The sequence below is a fragment of the Centropristis striata genome, chromosome 4 (genome assembly GCF_030273125.1).
Source record: "Centropristis striata isolate RG_2023a ecotype Rhode Island chromosome 4, C.striata_1.0, whole genome shotgun sequence".
Taxonomy (NCBI): Eukaryota; Metazoa; Chordata; class Actinopteri; order Perciformes; family Serranidae; genus Centropristis; species Centropristis striata.
Window position 1 is genome coordinate 38,989,083 of NC_081520.1, and position 19,828 is coordinate 39,008,910.

At 37.4% G+C, this 19,828-nt stretch overlaps 1 protein-coding gene across 4 annotated transcripts; it reads right to left on the reverse strand.

Annotated features, from left to right (window-relative positions):
- Window positions 1-362: 362 nt before the first annotated feature.
- On the reverse strand, window positions 363-18,986 carry ttc12 (tetratricopeptide repeat domain 12). 4 transcript variants are annotated; one of them, XM_059330528.1, is made up of 21 exons: window positions 18,819-18,986; window positions 17,707-17,861; window positions 17,388-17,409; window positions 15,917-15,994; window positions 15,690-15,811; window positions 15,281-15,340; window positions 14,249-14,320; window positions 13,768-13,828; window positions 13,254-13,442; window positions 10,969-11,038; window positions 9,831-9,919; window positions 9,305-9,473; window positions 8,806-8,901; window positions 7,450-7,513; window positions 7,214-7,348; window positions 6,969-7,061; window positions 6,253-6,321; window positions 3,255-3,356; window positions 2,825-2,924; window positions 2,364-2,592; window positions 363-656 (listed from the first exon to the last, which is right to left on the reverse strand). In XM_059330528.1, the coding sequence occupies exons 1-21, from the start codon at window positions 18,868-18,870 to the stop codon at window positions 587-589; spliced, it is 2,097 nt and encodes a 698-aa protein (XP_059186511.1). In that variant the 5' UTR covers window positions 18,871-18,986; the 3' UTR covers window positions 363-586. The 4 variants fall into 4 exon arrangements, with proteins under 4 accessions (XP_059186511.1, XP_059186510.1, XP_059186512.1 ...); XM_059330527.1 differs by having other exon boundaries at window positions 17,689-17,861; XM_059330529.1 differs by lacking the exon at window positions 15,281-15,340 and having other exon boundaries at window positions 17,689-17,861.
- Between the last annotated feature and the right edge of the window lie 842 nt (window positions 18,987-19,828).

A 19,828-nucleotide genomic window follows, 5' to 3' on the forward strand; every position in this document is an offset into this window, starting at 1 on the left:
AACCAGTTAAAAACACTTTGTAGTTTCATTAACACATAATAAAATAGACCTTCAAGGCGGATGAGTAAATCCCCCTTAAACCACACAGCCCTCTAATCTGTGTCTCACTTCAAAGCCCAGCAGTATGTTAATGCTGCCTGATCAATATCAGTCCTTCAGAATCCAACAATTACAGTTTTGTATCACTGTATAGGTGAACCCCTGGACAAATGCATTGCTATAAACATGATAACATGATATTTGAATCTAATAACAGATAGTAATATTGACAGCACGTGCACCCCCATCCACACGTTCTCATGTTAATTAACCAGATAAATTCACAAGGGTGTGAAAAACAAGGACAGCCAAGAAGACGTTGCTAATGTTTTTGACCTTGTTTATGTAGATGAAGCAATTAGGAGCAGAATCTTATTTCAAATGATATTCTCACGACAGCAACAAAAAGAAAAAATAACATTACGTCAAAAAAACAATTGGAATAGCAATTTATAGTGAGAGTTGAGAGGCATCTAAGCCCAAAACAGAATACAGAAGAGAGCAAAACCCATAAGAAGCAAGGAGAATATAAAATGTGTTACTGGGTTCATGTGATGAGCTTCATACAGGAGTGCAGGACCTCAAGGCCGTGAAGTTCTCGAAGTTTGTTCATATGTCTGGAATTGAAGAAAGCAGCTTATTGTGACAGTTTGTTCAGTTTTGAGGCGTTCAATTGAAAACACTTGAACTAAAGATCAACACACAGTCACAGCAAGGCTCTACAGCCTGCAGCTACAGTAACAATGTTCCTAGGAACAAAGAGACATGTTTCTAGCTGCCCTCTTCCATTACTACAGAAAGGAAACTACAACACAACTATTACACTCACATAATCAAAGAGGTGCTGCATTATATGGAAGATGGCCTGCAGCAGCACATTGTGCTAACACTTTAATTTTACCCTGCTGTACAAAATACAACCTTTCTAAAAAAACGAGGGCAAAAACAAGGTCAAGGTAAATGCTGAAGTTACATAAGAGAAAGCATTGTAAAGCTGCTGGTAATGTACACTTTAACATTTGTCTTAAATACTTAAATGCAATACATTGTAGTATTTTGCATAAGATGTTTAGTAGTCCTGGTCAAATACCCTGGGCCCTGATATGCATTGCATACAGAAAGTACTTCATTTTTTTCACATCTTGTTGTAGGCTTATGTTAAAATCTTTTAAATTGTTTTTCTTTTTTGCAAATTAATATTTCAATATCACAATTTAGCCCAGGTTGCTCCCGTTTTTACTTGAGATATTTCCTTCCCTCCAAAGGAATTCCTCACCCTCAAAAGGACCATTTATATAACATATACTCACCACGTTACCTTGAATTGTTGAAGAAAAACTAGTTTTTCTCCTATGCCTCCATAGTAAACGGAAAATGTATAAACCAGCAAATCGTTGATGCATTGGAATAAATGGCCATTTTTAACAACAGCAAAACTCACACAACTCGCGCAGTATAACCCATGGAAAGGGTATAGAAATGGTAATTTGGGGGTTAAGAATTTCTGTAAGCAAAAAATGCCTTTAAAAAAACTACCCAGCTTCTCACATTTGAGGATCTGCTGATTAAGTCTTTGGGTCTTTGATTGTTGGTTTGACAAAAAATAAGCACTTAGTACATAACCGTTAGGCTCTAGGCAATTATTCTGGGCATTTTTCAATTTTGTTGACATTTTATTGACAAAAAGATTATTTGAGAATATAGTTGGTGGAATAATGGATATTGAAGACACATTAGTTAGTCTGATAAAACAATCAATAAAATGTAACGGTAATTATGGCCAGAACCTAAATGTGACTTGAAACCTGACACCAATGTTATCATGTCAGAACTGTCTCTTCCTTTCCCTTTTCCTTTCATTCTGCAGAGGACACAATCTAAAAATGCATTCAGGGCAGTGAAGACATCAGCCTATTCATAAGCAGGAAACAAACTGTAAATATGAAGCAACATTGGTAATGTTATGGCTATCATCATTGATTAGCATAGTTAGCCAATCACCGCATGCACAAAATGACTCTGCCCCATTGGTGGATGTATTCAGGAGAAAAAAAAAACTATAAATATACGGTTTATATAATAAACAACATTTGAATACTGACTTTGAGATGCAAATACCATTATAATAAATATTAATATACTTCAGGTTAGCCTGAGCCAGAAGTCATAAATTTGCCTAATGTGTGACCAACTTCTTTAACCAGAGCCATAACATCACATTATCTTCCAGTGAGGCATTTCATCTCATCTATCAATGCTCCTTCAGGCGAGGTTCAAGAATGTAATCAGCAGCATGTGGTTTATGAAATGAGGTGAGAGGGCACCTGGGTTCAGATCGACACAGCTTCCCGAGAGCGATTGCCGCATTTTGCCGCACAGCTGTCCTCTTAGCGTCCCCTGCAGCATGGCGCAGCAGCAGCAGCACAATATCAGTGCCCAGCAGGTGGCTGGCAATTCCCTCACATTCAAGGCAGTGGGCCAAGCACAGGGCTGCATTTCCTGTCACTATCTCATCACAGCTGGAAGCCAGCAAATGACGTAAGATAGACAGTTCTGTGTAGAACGACAAATGAATAGAGATAAGAATAGAATAGCAATTTAAAAAAGTATTACCAAACACATGTAGTGATGTAGAAATCAACAGATATACTGCACTCGCATACATGCATTGTGCATATGACACATTCACACACTTCATTTTCAAATCAGGTCAACCCTAAAATATTATTCATAAACCAATGAAAGAACTTGTAAAAGTAATGCAAACATGTCAATCATTTCTGACTTTTATCAGACTTCACCAGCTCCTCCCGTGCCGAGTGGCTGCCAGCAGTACACGCTGTCAGAGTCCTAATGGCGTACTTAGTGGCACTCTGCCCTGTTCCCTGGGAAGGCAAAAGCAGATATAACAATGACATTAAATAAGATGAACGTATAGTTGTAAACTCTAACTTTATGTGGACACTGTAGTGGAATTAGCAGAATACATACGCAGTAACTTAAAAAATGAATCCCATTAATCATTAATATGAGTAAAGTACTGGAAGTACCTGTTTTTATCATTTCTATAGATTATGATGATCTTTTTTGTTGAAGTGTATATGTTGTCATGGGCCAGTTGGAAAATACAATTTTCCACAAGTCAAATACAAACAAAAAAGTATTGATAGTGTTATTTATTGATACTTATAGATGCTTTGTGTACAGTTATGTACCTTCAGCAGCCGGTGCATGGTCCGGACAATATCCGCCTGAATAACATGCTGAACGGCCTCAGGTGAGTGAGGGAGGATAGTGCTCAGCACGCCTGTGGCTCTCTGGAGGACAAAGAAGAATGTTGGCATTAGGAAACGGAGATAATAGAAGATATAGAAAAGTAGAAAAAGTAGAAAGACGGATGGGAAAACACAGCAAACAAACCCACAGGAATACAGAGGATTAAAAGAAGACTGCTGTGGGAGAAAGAAGGCTAGCAGAAAGAAAACCAAAGAAAAACAGCTCCTACTGGAGACAAAGAGAATGAGAGAGTGTAGTTGGAGCAAAAGAGAAATGTTTTTTTTTCAAGACGTGAAATCAGGTGCTATGGAGTGTGTTTGCAGCACACAAAAAATAAAGAAATTTCATTGAGACTTGCCTGAAAACATGTTTGAACATAAAATTATAATGAACCTTTCAAGGAAAGGTTAATAAAAACAAAAGAGCAGCAGAACAAGCCTGAGAATAGAATCAAATAAGAGGTCACACATGAGGGCTTGCTTTGTCTCACAGGAGGAATATTTTGAATCACACATTATTATTATTACAAACAGTGACTTGATGGATTGAGTTAGTCAATTAAGTCGACAAAAAAGGTATATTCATTGTGCAAATTAGTAACTAGTTATTTGTATTCAAAGTGCACACATTACTAATATTAGTGACAAATCAAAAACAATAATCTTTCTTCCTTTAAACCATTGCAGCTTTCACTGCTCTCATCAACTGCATTCATAACAGCAGCTGGCAGCTATTTACACAGATTAAAGCTCTGAAGAACACGCTGCCTCCCCGGTACCACAAGGAAGAGTTAAAAGGCTACTGAATACTCCAACTGCACTCCCAGTGTGATGACAGTCTGCTGTTCGGCAGTCTAACAGTTAATGGGGGTTCATTTTAAAGGAGCCTTGTAGAACCTGATAATGTAATAAACTCCCGATAATGTAATAACCCCGATAATGTAATAAAAATCTGCACTTGAGTCCATTGAAAATGTAATAAAACCTGATAATGTAATAACTTCCCGATAATGTAATAAAGTGAATTTCCCGATAATGTAATACACGTTTTACCAATAATGTAATAAAGTATAACATTAATGGGAGGTTATTACATTATCAGGTTAGCCTTCATTTCCCAAGTCCTGATAATGTAATATTTCCCCAATATTGTAATAATTTAACAGCAGACCACCCATTACTTGGGTTCAAGTGGTGATACTGTGTAGGCAACACTAGCTCAAGAGCTCTAGCGCCACCAACAGGTCAAAGTTGAATGTTTATTAACTTTTGACCCGTTCATCCGTTTTTCACAAACGAGGTATCACTGGAACCCTTGGGCCAATCCGAGCTAAATGGGGTTTTTCGGCCATATTGGATTTTCCGCCATCTTTGATTTGATCAAAAAGCTTCCATTAATGTTACACTTTATTATATTATTGGTTAAAAGTGTATCACATTATTGGGAAATGCACTTTATTACATTATCGGGAAGTTATTACATTATCAGGTTTTATTACATTTTCAATGGACTCAAGTGCAGATTTTTATTACATTATCGGGGTTATTACATTATCGGGAATTTATTACATTATCAGGTTCTACAGGCCTTAACATTATTGGGCCGCATTGCAATGGTGATCCGCGTACAACAGCATGCAGCTCGGGGGACATTTTACCCAATATAATATAAATAATATATAAATAATATTTAACTACTATAGTGGCTTACACTACACGCTGCCAACCCAGCTTCTTCTTGACGTATTGTTGACTTATTGTCTCATACTGATGAGTTTTATATTCTATTTACTGGTAAGGAGGGCACTCCATTTAATATTTGTCTCTGGTCATGGCCAGTGGTACTGAAATAATGTTGTGGTGGTATATTGTGAAGGGAGGGAAGGGCCTCCAAAACGTCTGTAGCCCCAGGGCCTAAAGTAATATTAGGCACCTCTCTCAGTATACCACACAGTTTATAAATAACACAATATTAATGAATATGTCCCCTACACGTCAAGAGCTCACACTCAACACTGCCCTTCCTTGGATCCTCTGCAATAAACCCGCCAGGTGTGAAGTCAATAGGATGTGTGATGGCAGGAGAAACGAAGGACAGACATAGAGACAGAGACTCCTTCCATTTTAGTTTTAGGTAGTTTTTAACACCACTCGGCGCACACACTCATGCTCCTTACACCCTCTCTCAAGAAAGCTAAACCTACATTTCTAAAAGTTCAAACACAGCAGCCAAGCAGCAAAAATTGGGGCTTTAGAGATTTGCTGTAATCATTACTATGCATTAAAGAGGTAAGTGAAGTCAAGACAAGAAAAGAAAAGACAAGAGCAGAGAAAAAAAATTAAAAAAAGAATGTTGACACCAGGTGACAATGAAGAAAAAGTTCCAGCCATGCAGTGAAAGAGCACTGAAACAGAGTAAAGAGACAGATGGGTGGAAGTGTGAGACTCTGAGGGCATTGCATAAGCAGTGTGAAACTGCTAAAACAACCATTAGCACAGACTACAGCACCTGGAGCTGGAGTTTTAATCAACTGTAATGACACGTACATAGGATCCTCCGAACATTGTGGATTGCTGTTACGACCTTTTGGGGCACACTGCCAGGGAGCTCACAAGCCCTAGAAAAGGCCCATTATTCAAGATGAATGTCTTTTATTTTTGTCTAGTTACTTTAAAGGGTGGCTTTTATGCCCTATAGAATGTATAGAAGTTTGGAAAGCAAACAGGAGAAAAAGTTTTCAACGAGCGTCTTCAACAGCAGTAAAAATCCCAAAGTGCTAATATTTTTCAGACCTTTCTTGTTCCAACACAGTAATATAGGCAAACATGAAAACCTAACAGGAGTTATGATACCGTAAAGCAACTACATATATGATGTGTTGGGTTTTTCCAACCCTCCCGAGTACTGTTGTGAAGTGTTAAAGTAAGGTTCACTCACAGTTATGACTCCTCCATCACTATCCCTCAGCAGGCCCAGGCAGCATTCGCACAGTGAAACAGCATGCTCCTGCAAAAAGGAGACGGAAACATGGTTAAACCAATTTTCACATACATTTCACCTCTGAATAGGTGACATCACACATCATGGTTCACACAAATGCCCCGTCTTATTCCCTTGTCCATTGGCATTCAAATGAGTACAATTCAGTATAATAAAAGGTAGTTTGGAGTGAATTGTTTTAAAAACATATAATTCTTTCAAGGTGCCCGACTAAGTAAATGACAATTAAGTTCGACCTTATCTAAGATAAATTATCATAATATCATCAGCCAGTACAGTTACCACTATTAAGATAACAAGAGATAAGACAGAAGTTCATTTTTTCACTCGTAACATACACATGCATAACTGAAACTCCACCCCACATTAAATATCATGTATCAAATCAAATCAGATCAAATCAAACTTTATTTATATAGCGTTTTTCAGACATAAAAATGCAACACAAAGTGCTTTACAAAAAAAATAAGAAGAAGAATAAAAACAAACAATAAAAATGACAAAACCCACCCCTCCCTCCCCCACATACACATTTGTAAGTATACATTCAGAAACATGCACACACACGCATTTAGTCATGCAAGCACACAAACACACACTCAGACTCACACACAGCACATATTGATTGACAGTGTATGTACCACTTATCTTACCTGAATGATCGGAGAGGTGACAGCTGAGAGGTTGATTATCAAACCAAGCATTGGGTATAGGACCTCTTTGTATTCACATGCACTGCACTGCCTCTGCAATGACAGCCAACATATTCTACACTGAATAATATGTATACAGTTACATTTAAACATTTTCATAATATAAGAAACATGTCTCCAATTGGGCCATAACCAAGTGAGTTGTACTTTTCTGTGCAAAGAGTTTAGTCTCTAATAATACTTACAATGGCGACCACAAAGGCCTTCCAACAGTCTGGATCATGAGCAAAACTGTGACAAATGATTTCATCTCGAGCCAGACAGCCAATAGCTGATATCAGTGATGCAATGACATGCAGGTTGGACGTGCTGATATTGGTCTGAAAAATTAAAAAAACACACATACACACACATAAACACAACTATACATATTCAGTGCATGCTGTATATCCATACGAAACTTTGTACCTACATATCTTACCAGTAATGTTGTAAATGGTACAATGACAGAGTCTGTCAACCCGCCCCTCAATTGAATGCAAAATCTGTAAAAGAATATACAAATATTACTACACTACATGTAACATAGGTATACAAGAAGTAGAACGTAGAAGCAGACGTAGCAACTGTGACGTCATGCATTGATTGGTGTACTACCGAAATGAAGCATAAATTTTGCATTTTGGTTGTCAACATCTTGATTTTTTTTGCCAGAAGTTACCATATTTGGACAAGAGGGCGGATTTGAATGAGAACTCAAGGACACTATGCTCTTTTCTGACGCTTTGTCCTCTTCATTTACATAGTATATATAAAAATATATAAATATGCACAGACAGAAGTAGCAGAAATACAACATCACGCATTGATGTTAAAATTAACTTTTGTTTAAGTTCACAGTCCTAACAACAACTCTAACAACTGAACAAGTAAAACCTAAACAATTTAGAATAAATAAGTGTCTAGAGCATCAAAAACCACAATAGAGCCATAAATACTTACTGAAATACACAACTGTCTGAGTCATAAAGGATAAGTGGTGATTGCAATTTAAAATAGCATTGATTGTCATGTCCCTAAGGATTCTCACTTATCTACATTGAAAGCAGTAAAAAGTAGATGGATTCACTGTGATACACAGCACAACCCAGTTGCTTTTGACTTCTGACAAAAACATTAATTAAATATGCTGTACGCCATGTATACATATGTGATATATGTATAAAAGTATGTGTGCAAATGTATACACATTTACTTGGAGAGATTAGAAAGATTTGGAATCAATATTGAATACAGATAGGTTGCATAATAATTTGAGGTCCAAAAATATCTGTGAAAGCCCAACATTGACCCAGCTGATCGTCTACACAGAAGAGAAAACCTCGGTAAAATATAACACATTTTTGTTGAGTAACTCTCTTTGAGCTTTAGACAGAGAAAATTGATCTCCCCATTTCACTGCTTGACACCTCAACTTATTTCCTGCTGTGTTGGAGGGCCTATGTTGTCCTTTTATGTCTTGTTTTCATTAGGCACCAGAGAGGAAAACAGGTTGAGAATGGCCTTTTGCCTTCAAGTGATATTAACACCAGCATAGCACATGCTGAATTATTAAAGATGCCACACTTCCCATTTCTCAGGGGACCCCGCCTGACATGATGTAACGATGGATTTTAAAGTGCTTCTAATATACATGGATGTGATGTCTGTGAGGATAACAGACTGTCTGGTGAGTCATATTCTGGATTCGCAGAGTATCTAAAAATATTCATTTCCCTGTCAAGAGAGAAAATCTTTTTTTCTTTGGTGTTTTCATTATGTTGCATATAAGTAATACTTGTTTTCTGCTGCAAAGTTCTCCAGGATATGGACGGCTGTGTTCTCCTGCTGCTGCTTTGGCTTTAAGATGCAGGCCATGAGGTTCCTCGCCAACCTTTAGAGTAGCAGGAAAAAGAAGAGAAAAAGGAAAAAGTAAAGAAATAAAATTAAATCTGTGCCTTAATAATGGCAAAGAGAAGCAACAAAATGATTAATTCCTCCTAATTTTATAATCAGACATACATATGATTAAAAAATCACTTAGGTCACTCAGCACAACTTTTAAAAATATGTCCTAGGGCAATAATATACAACTTTCTTGAAAACTCATTAAATGGACATGGCAGTTGGGAATGATAATCACAAACAAATGGCCCAGAGCTGTCCTAGAGTTCCTTTCATTAGCGGGACCACTTCAAAATGCAAAATCATCCCAAAATGTACAGGGGACATAAGAAGCTGAAGATAAACATATTATAAATACTTTGGTCCCAAGACAACATAAAGAAATGTCTTACATGTGCACATTCAGGTTGTCAATGACCAAGCGTCGTCCATGTGTCATCTGTGAGAACAAACACAGCAATGCCAGGGAGTCTTTCTGCACTGCAACATGCTCTGATATTGCCAAGTCAACAATGGACTGTCTGGTAACCGGGCATGTCATCAACATTTTCTGGTTTTCCTCTGAGAGCACAAATACACAAATACACGAACATTAATTTGCATTACTGGTGTTGATACTGATTAAAACACTTTGTTGTTCGTATACATATACACATGTGGATAGTTGTGTAAACAAAAGATGGCAGGAACAGTTGATGTGCTGAAGCCCACACAGCTTATGTGATTCAAGGCAAATAAATGCTTGACAAACGATAGGATTAGGTATCACAATAACAAGCTGTGCAGTAATGACACAATGCAATAATGGAGGATCATATTAGTATTTATTTTTTCTTCTTCTTTTCCTGCTAACTCATTGAGAGCAAATTGCTACATGGACAGAACAGAAAATGAAGTGTGATTCAATTAACTACGTACCGTTTCCACAGCAAATACCCCTCCATAACTTCAGAACAGACACACACAACTCCTGACTGTCTGGATCCTTTGTTTTCTGCAATAGGCAACTGTAGAGAAAATACAACTCAATGATATTATCTCAATTTTAAGTATGGAAACAAAATTAAAACTAAAAAAACTAACTATACACATAGTTCAATACCACGCACACCTGTTTATAGGTATAGCACTTTTTCAACTCTTAAAATAAGTTTTAGACATTTTAGGAAACATTAGCACATAGTATAAATTATACATTTATTATACCTTTATTTATTCACTTTTTTTTACTTTTATGTATTTAATAAATTATATTATTATAATATTATTGTTAATAATTTATTTCCTTTATAATATCACAAATGCTATCACTCTTTTATGTTTTTACTATAATTATTTTTCTTTCTATTTTTTATTATCTTTATGATTATTGTTGTTGTTTATTTTTAATTAAATAATTCTAAATAACATATATTATCACTATCATTATCTCTCCATGCATAGACACATTTATTATGTATGTTGTTGTTGTTATTAACTGTCCAGAAATGTTCACTGAAACTTAGAAACTGAATTGCAGATCCTTTTTTGTAGGTATGACCTGAAAAGAAAAAGTTGGACTTCTCTATAGCAGGCAACGATGCACTGACTTTGTTTGTGATAGAGCTTACATAGGTTTCAGTTCAGTTCAGGATCTGGCTTAAAGCAGTATCCTTATTGGCTATTTTCATCTAGCTCAGACAGCAATTTCATTGCAATCTTTTTTTTCTGGACACTGTGTCCTAACTTGAATAATGACAGTGCTAACAATGGACAACACGGAAAGTGTGTGACAAGTTAATAATAACCTTACTGATCTGACATGAGGGATCTGACACTGCCTCTTTCAGGGACAAAACACAGAGCCTTTGCTTATTTCAGCGCCCATCTCAATCTTCAGTGTGATCATTTTTTCCTCTGTGGGCTATCACACAAACAACCAGAGAGAGAACGAGGGAGGGCGGAGAATGATCTCTCTAGTTTATGCCATCAGTGTCTCTGTGTGCCCCTGTCTCTGGGTCCATCCGTCAAAGCTCCACTGAGGGCTGACAGCTACCTCTCCCTCTGGTCTCCTTACCTCCTCACTGCGTCATTGCTGCTGATGATACTAAAGCCATTGTTCAGTCTGAAAAGGGTCTGGCCTGTACCTGTTAGAAAAGAACAGTTGATAGTGTTTTAGTGAAAACACAACACCTCTCTCTCTCTCTTTTAGTTTAGCTTGCCTTTACTGGTTTACAGTCAAGGACACGAGACAAAAGAATAAATAGAATATGTTGAGAGAGAAGGATACTGTGAGGGATGGTCTATGTTCCATTCATAATGAGTTGGCATATACAGAGAGTAAAGCAGGGTAGTGAGGGAGTACTTTTAGGGGAGAAAACCTGTAATGTAAGCCCTGCTGAAGTCCTTTCACTTGTGAGTTATGTAAGTTTTGCCCTTTTCCATTGAATGGCACTGCAGGACAGGCATTATATCATTTGATGGCACACTCTGATTTATCTAAATGAAGAAGAAAGAGCGACTGGATAACAAATGTTTCTGCAGTGGACAGCCAGTGCATGGAATATGGTGTATTACAAATAGAAAACAAGAATGTAAGCTTTATGGTTTACTGAATGAAACACTTCAAGCTTTACTCCATCAATTCCATCAGTCTTGGTCGTGTTGTCAAAGGCCCTGAAGTTATACAATACCTGTATGAGAGTAGCAATGGGGTGGAGCATGTCAGAACTACTTCTTTTCAACTTCTTTCTTATCTGAAGTACAACAAAATAAATTCTCTTGAGAGGGCCACTGACCTTGATGAATTGTACTGCTAGGTTGTTTCACAAAAGCTGCAATTTCTGCCTTTCGGCAATAGCTTAAAAGTGTTATATTAGCGTTGTGGAGTTTCAAAGTCATTTGTTGGGTCAAAAACATTCACAGAAATACCAGCAGCTGACAGAGGAGGGGTGAACAACCTGGTGGAGAGCAGCTGCTGCCTGTCAACAATGGCCCCTTTTCATACAGTAGAGAAGTTGGTAGACAAATATCGTCCAACAAATTTTCCACAAGCACAAGATCACATGTTTTCCATGCTGAGAAGAAATTAAGTGATCTTGTGCTTGTGAAGAGTCACCATCCTGCCTAGCTTCTTTGGTTTCATTCATCTGAAAGCTTTAGCAACAAGCCTTGTGGTAGATCTAACTTAAAGTGAAATATGACATGTCAACTGCAACCACTGTCCCCATCTCTTGTTTGTAGTGTTAGTTTGTTGAACAGTTGTAGTGTGGACCGATGCTCTTATTAAACAAAGTTCGAAGAGCTATTTTTAGTTCGTCAGGGAGGTTGCTAGTAATTTCGGGTCTCCTGACAACTCTTGATGCCTATAAGCATTGATAATCTGGCATGTTCCAGGGCTCCTGTCCATCAAGCCTGTCATAAATCTTCACAGGCAACAGACAGGCTCCACTATCCACAAGCTACCTACTCTAAACCTGACAGGGTTGAGTGCAGGTAATACTACTGAGGTTAGGGTATGGACACCTGCTATCACAGGTGTTTCATTAAATTGTTCCCAAGACAGCCCCAGAAGGCTTAATAGTGTTTGACTGTCATCCCATAACAACTCGCCTCTATGCCTGCTCTCAACAGTAAATACAACTAACATTGCCCATGATCCTGTACCATCACTAAAGCTAATACAATATATTGATGTTAGACATTTCATTTCTAAAGTCCATTATTCCTTATAACATCATTTAGCTGAAGGAACAGCTGACATTGCTGGCTCAGAACAACTTACTCAGCAGTTCAGCAACCAAATTACATCATCATTTACAGTATACACCAAGGGGAACTCTAATTCTGCTCATTGAGATGATGGGAAACAGATCACAAATCAAATCATACCAGCATTGGGGGTTTCACTTCCCTCCAGACAATATACCTATCCTCTACACCAGGCATCAGAGACATTTTCCTCTTTCAGAGTGGCTTTATAGTCTATATTGGAAATTTGCTAACTGTGACAAACAACTTGAGTGGGAAGAGAAATCAGTATGGACAGCCTAAGGTCTTGCTGCTCTTTCATTGTCATATAACAAGATATGAAATAATCAGCTTTTGCACCCCTGTTTCACCTGATGCCGTGCCCTAAAGTGCTTTGAGTCCTTAAGTAATGTATTAACTCTCTTTTACTTCTTCAAGTCTTCAAAATCTTCCTAGCCTGAAGGCTGATCTTTTTCTGATCTTTTCAGCCCGTACAGAACCAGGAGATACGGTAGTTGGACCAGTGAAGCAGGTCATTGAAGTAATAGTGGGCATGAAGAGATTAAAGGAGAAAGATAATTGTGCAAAATTTCTCCCAAAAAGAACACTTACAGTCAGTAACTGCGTGTGACAGGAGCTCAATCCCTCTGCAGTAGTACAGGGGAATCTGTCCAGGCTTTGACAGCTTCTCCAGGAGCGCAGGCACTCTCGTGGCATTCCCCTCTCCCTTGTCAAACTCTTGCATCGCGTTCTTTTCCTGACTTTCTCTCTCCTCTTCCAACTCTAGCTGGGTCAGGTATTCTGTATGGGGAAAACAAAGGTGATAATGAAAGAAGAAAGAGCAAACTTTTCACTGAGTGAACTGTAAGTGTTGCAATAGTATAACAGCTATCCTGAGATGACCATCCCACCCACCTATTGCCATAAACTGAAAACCAACTATATGAAAACTGAGTTTCCTATATACTATTGGACCCCAGATAACTTTAATATGGGACATATGAGGCAAGGCCACTCTCAGTTACGTATAAACAATTTTATGTAATAATAGTGAAACTGGATCATGTGAAAAAACTTAGTAAACTTTTCCTAACTGAACCCCTGGAAAAAAAAGAAAATTCTTTACCTTTCACCATTTTCTCCCTCGCAGGTACAATTTCCACAATCTTTTCAAAGCAGTTTCTGGACTGAAAATGAGAAAAATTTAGTTCATCAGTGGTTTTATGATGTGCTTCACTTCTAAACCCATGAAAATCAATATCACTTTGGTCACTTCAAAAGACTACAGCAGAAGAGTGTGGTATATAGAAAACTATGATGCACTTTAAATTACCCAATACTTGCGTTATTTAACCTTTTTTTTAAACCAGTTATCAATGTTGACAATATACCTACTTTTCCTGTGAAAAGGTTGTATAAAAACAATACAATTTTATACAGGATTGCTGTGAGACATTGACTGCTTGTATGCCTATTCTATACTTCAGGCATACATCGTTCAATATGAAGCCATGTTTGTGCCATAATTAAATGAGATGCTATCTGTGTACAAGAGTTGGTGTAATAAGCAGAAGTGATTAGATGTAATAACAGGTAATCATTCTCACCTCATTATATTTCTTCAATGCCTGATAGGCTTTCCCCATGTGTAGGTAAGCCTTTATGCAACTCTCATTACACTGACAAGGAAAAACAACATAAACACGGGAGTGTATTAGTTAAAGCACTTCATCATCAGCATATCTACATAATGGTGATTTAATGATTCTGCTTTGGTAGCCCAAGCATAATAATAGAGAAATCTGAACTCATAAGACCCCTTCCATTCCAGAAATGTGTTACAGTGATATTACAAAATATCAAGTTCCTTTAAAAAACATACTTGTGATTTAAAACTAGAGTCAGATTTTTTCACTGCAAACTTGGCGTGAGTAACCAAGACACTCACAACTCATAAACAGAAAGAACTCATAAACACTATTAATTTTTGTCAACTTTTTCAAATATAGAGTGCAGTGTAGGACAGGGCATGACCCACTGTCAAATCATTTTCCAACTAAACAGATCTCCTCTCAGCTCCAAGCTTCACAAAGAACGTCTCTATGATGACAGCGCCTCAATGCCTGATAGGCTTTCCCCATGTGTAGGTAAGCCTTTATGCAACTCTCATTACACTGACAAGGAAAAACAAATATCATGGGAGTGTATTAGTTAAAGCACTTCATCATCAGCATATCTACATAATGGTGATTTAATGATTCTGCTTTGGTAGCCCAAGCATAATAAGAGAGAAATCTGAACTCCAAAGACCCCTTCCATTCCAGACATGTGTTACAGTGATATTACAAAATATCAAGTTGCTTTATAAAACATATTTGTGATTTAAAACTAGAGTCAGATTTTTTCAATGCAAACTTGGCGTGAGTAACCAAGACACTCTCAGCTCATAAACAGAAGGAACTCATAAACACTATTAATTTTTTCAACTTTTTCAAATATAGAGTGCAGTGTAGGACAGGGCATGGCCCACTGTTAAATCATTTTCCAACTAAACAGATCTCCTCTCAGCTCCAAGCTTCACAAAGAACGTCTCTATGACGACAGCGGCTGGCTGACCCCGGTTCCCAGCTAGGCCTTACCCTGAGGGCCCATTCACAGTCACTGATGGCCTCCTGGTACTTCCCCAGCTTGATGTAGGCCTAAGTAGATTTAAAAATTGGACAGGCGGTCAGTAGGCATCAAAACTAAAAACCTGGCCTGTAAAGTATGTAAAGTAAGAATGTGATTAGTTGTTCAAGTTCCTGGTTCCTTTGGAAGGGAACATTATAATTGTACCACACATGGCCATAATCATATTCCAGTTAAAATGGCTGCCAACCTTATGTTGCCTTGAGACCTCTGTAAAACGTTTTCTTCATTATTTCACAATGACAGCCAAACAAAAGCAGTACTATTTCAATTTCTTCTTCTTTTGACACATTTGCACCATTTGTGTTGTTGTTCTTGAACATTTGAGAGATGAAAAACAAAGTAAAAGAAAACATTTACTTGTGCTCGGTTGGTGTACAGTGGCTGCATGTCCCGTAGTTCAGCCAAGCCATCACTGTAATACTTCACAGCAGTTTCATAGTCTTCTTGAGCATAAGCTTCATTTCCCATGTCTTTAAGAGCTGCAGTGACACAAATGGTACAACATTTTAAAAGATGTATTGTTCAACCAACAGTGCAGCAAGTACAGTAACTGTTCACTTACAATAGTATCTTCAAAAACATACCAGCTGCCTTTTTTGCTTTTACATTCCTTCTTACTCTCCTTTCTTCAGCATCTCTCTCCATGATCTTCATAAAATTCTCTGGTAAAAATAAAAAATAAAAATAAAACTCTCCAGCATAAATAGTAGAACAGAAAAGGAAGAAACTACAGATATTACTCCTGAGGCAATTCTTTATATTTCATATTCATTTTAACTTTAAAGACATTTATATGCAAGTCTAATTAAACCTAGAGGTCTGAGTCATAGAAAAAAAAAAAGCTCACACCTAGCTTTGGTGACTATAGAAATCTGTGTATGCATGTCAATCCTAAATATGTTCTCCTAAAGATGGATATTTCTCTCAGTCCAATGTAATAAATATCAGCATGAGGGGATTTAAAGACTCTTCTGCTATCCCCCAGCCGTGAACACAGGATTACTTTTTCTTCCTCATATCGTGAATTGAATGTATAATGTGTAAACTTCAGTATTAGTGGTTTAACACACAGAGGTGTGAAAGATTCATGCATTTGCAACTGTACTGTTATTAATGAGTTTTAGCCAGGACGAATTGGATAAAGTGAAATTGATTTGATGAAAAGCCATTTTATATGGAATGCTACAGCCACAAGAAACATATTGCGGAAAAATTAATTCAGATAAGGGAAGCATCTATGATGTAAATATTTTGGATACTAGCCGTTAGTATGCTTTTGTCCCTTTAATACAAACAAATAATAAAATGCCTAATGATATATTAAAACCCCATGTTCAACACTCCTGTGTCTCATGGATCAAATAGGATTCCATTCAATCCAAACAAATATCCCACTGTATATGCGTATTAAACGTATTAACCGCATCCACACTTTACTTACCGCACTGACAAACAAAGTCAATGTTGATCCACATATATCACTCATATCCAATCATTATTTTTTACTAATCCACAGCAGAACCCTTCTCACCATGACATACTAACAGTTTGATAAGTGCAGGCTTCAGTTCTTACCCTTATCAAACCTCTGCTGACTACATTGACAAAAATAGCACAAAATGTGGGGGCGTCTAAGCTGGTCTGAGCAAGGAAGTTGAAGATATCACAAAACATGGTCACCGTCGAAACTACAATTCCAGAGGGCCACTTTATGGTGAGGACACACCTCGTACCACATCTATTTTCCTACTATTGCACATGGTGAGTCACCAACCTGCTAAACAGGTGCAGCTGATTGAACATTTGCACAGCGCCTCAGGAAAATGTCATATCTGCTCTAAACTTCAATGTAGACACATAAAAAGGGCCATGAATGTCACAAAAAACTACTTACTGTACAATGAACAACAATCTCTGAAAAAAAGAGATGCATAATAAGTATATTTATTGCTGCATTTTGTTGGCCCAGAAAACCTTTTTTTATCATGCACAAAAAGGACAAATAAGTCTGCTTAAAGGAATGTTTTAATTGAGTGCAAGAGACAACCTGCTCACCTGCACTTTCATTCTGCAGACCCTGTAAGACAGGAAAACAACAGTTAAAAGAATGACAAAAACCTACATATCTAGTCAATACTTACTATACATCACGTAGTCCTTTGTTGTATGACACGAAAGAATAAGGTACACAACATAACAAAAAGTTGTTGGTCGTAAATATGTGCTCTGTGTGTTTGGCTGTTGAGTTAGAGGGACTGAGACAGCAACAGACAGGGCAAGGGACACAGGCAAGAAAGACACATGGACAAACAGATGCACAGACAAACAGTGATTGAGACAACAGTGAAACTGTCACCTTAGTGCACGTCATTACCAAGGAAGGCTGAAGTGGTGGATTTGTGTTGATTGTAGTCTTGTTGACTTTTGTCCTGCAGGGGCCATCCAATGCAGCAATGTAGCAATCAGCTGTCCCCATTGCTTTTTGCTGGACTTCGACATCAGAGGAATTTAGATCCTTGACTAGCTCACCTGCAAAGAATAGATGGATATTTTCCTGTTGACAGCCTTCATTCGCATATTAAATATATATAATGATCACATTTAATCACACTGTTAAAACAATCGCTTCATTTTTTTGTCAAAATGTTTTCGCCTAAATCATCTCCTCATGACGCCAGCCACCTATGGTAAAATTGCCTACATCCACAGTAAAAAATTAATAAAATGTGACTTAGGCAATTTTTTGAACATGCCTTTGTGACTTAAGCAAGACATGGTAACACTTTATTTTGAAGATGTCTACATAAGAGTGACATGAGCGTGTCATAAACATGACATGGGATGTGTCATGAACATTAATGACACTTTGAAGTAACATTAATGCTCATGATACTTGTCATGTCATGTTTCTGACAGGCTTGTGTGACTCTTATGTAGTCACCTTCAAAATAAAGTGTTACCATATCTTGCTTAAGTCACAAAGGCATGTTCAAAAAATGTCCTAAGTCATTCATTTCTCTTAAGTTACATAATTGACACACAGTGTTATTACTATGCCAATAGCCATCCTTTGTTACATTCTTTTTGAGTGAAATGATCAATACATGTCATATGTTACACTTTTGGTGAAGTTTTTTGTGTTTCCTGCAAAACTTGAAAAAATGAGTTAGGCCATTATTTTAACAGAGTGACGATATGTTATAAAACGTACATTTTATATACTTAATTTCTTTAATTTCCAACAAGTTCATGAAAGTGGGCATCATATAGCTACAACAAAATAGCCATTCATCCACTATATGGTTAGCATGAAAAAGTACATTTTACTATGTTGTTTTATTTCTCATATGGGGTCGAGCTAGCTAGCTACGTCACTAGCTAGCTAGCTAGCTAGCTAGTGACGTAAAGCTAGCATAGTAGAGCAATTAACAGCTAGCTAAATAAGCGTTAATAAATAAACGTAAGGTTTACCGCAATATTACTCACTTATTTTGTCAACGTTCTTCAAGAAACTGTCGAAGTCTTCAAGTTTGTCCATCGTGCTTTTGCCTTTTCAAGCCTGCTTTTATTATTTTATAAGTTATGTAGCTATAATTTATCTTAGTTAACGCTGAATTCACTTTACAATGCTCTTCAACCAGAAGTCTCAGCGTTGAGTTACCATGGAGACGCGATGCCTTCGGAGGCACTCGTAAATTCCTGAACTAAACCTTAAACTGCACACAATTGTTACGCCAAGTAGACAACTCAGAAAGAAAAGCTTTAGTTAGTGTAGTTGTTGTTTTTGTACTATCCCTAGTTGTATATGCATAACAAAGACTCATTAAAGAAACTGTTATTTTAAATAACGTCTTATTTTTTAGGAATATTATTTGTCACTTCACTTAGGCACAAGTATAAACGTTTGTTTTTGTGATCTTCATGAGAGCCATTGAATGCTGCACCCCCTCAATCCAAAGCAGCAGAACTTTCAAACATTTTTTTTAATCAATATAAATAATTTTATGGCGGCTATTACTCTATTATACATTATGCTATTTTATTCATTAGGGTGCTCCAAGAGCCCCTTCTCCCTGAATATATATGGTGTACTTCCATACTGGGCTGTGAGTCCAGTACAGAGTGGGCAAAGATGGTGTATCTCTCAACACTTGAGTGACCATCATGATATGAGAGCACCCTGCACCTTGAACGTTGTCCTTCGTTTTCCTCAGCAACAGATCAACACTGCCTCCCTGTGGTTACAGACAAATGAAGGGACAGCTATGCAAACACTTTTCTAAAAAAAAAAAAAAAAAATCAGCTGATGCACATTACATAGTAGATAAACATTTAATGTTACCATAACTTTAGGAGGGAGTAAGAGATTATGCATCTGCATAAATAGACAAAAATACACAGTGAGTGAGCAAAACATTTGCCACAAAATGTGTTCAGAAAATAAAAAAAAACAGCAGGCTTTGATAAAGGTACACCACAATCTCTGTATAAAAGTC

Excerpts from the sequence above, each read along its gene's own strand:
- ttc12 (XM_059330527.1), bottom strand. The coding sequence starts at position 18,870 with ATGGACAAACTTGAAGACTTCGACAGTTTCTTGAAGAACGTTGACAAA. Across the intron at positions 15,812-15,916 it reads AAAAGCAAAAAAGGCAGCTG|CTCTTAAAGACATGGGAAAT; the intron begins GTATGTTTTTGA and ends GTGTCACTGCAG. Across the intron at positions 13,443-13,767 it reads GAGGGAGAAAATGGTGAAAG|AATACCTGACCCAGCTAGAG; the intron begins GTAAAGAATTTT and ends TTCCCCATACAG.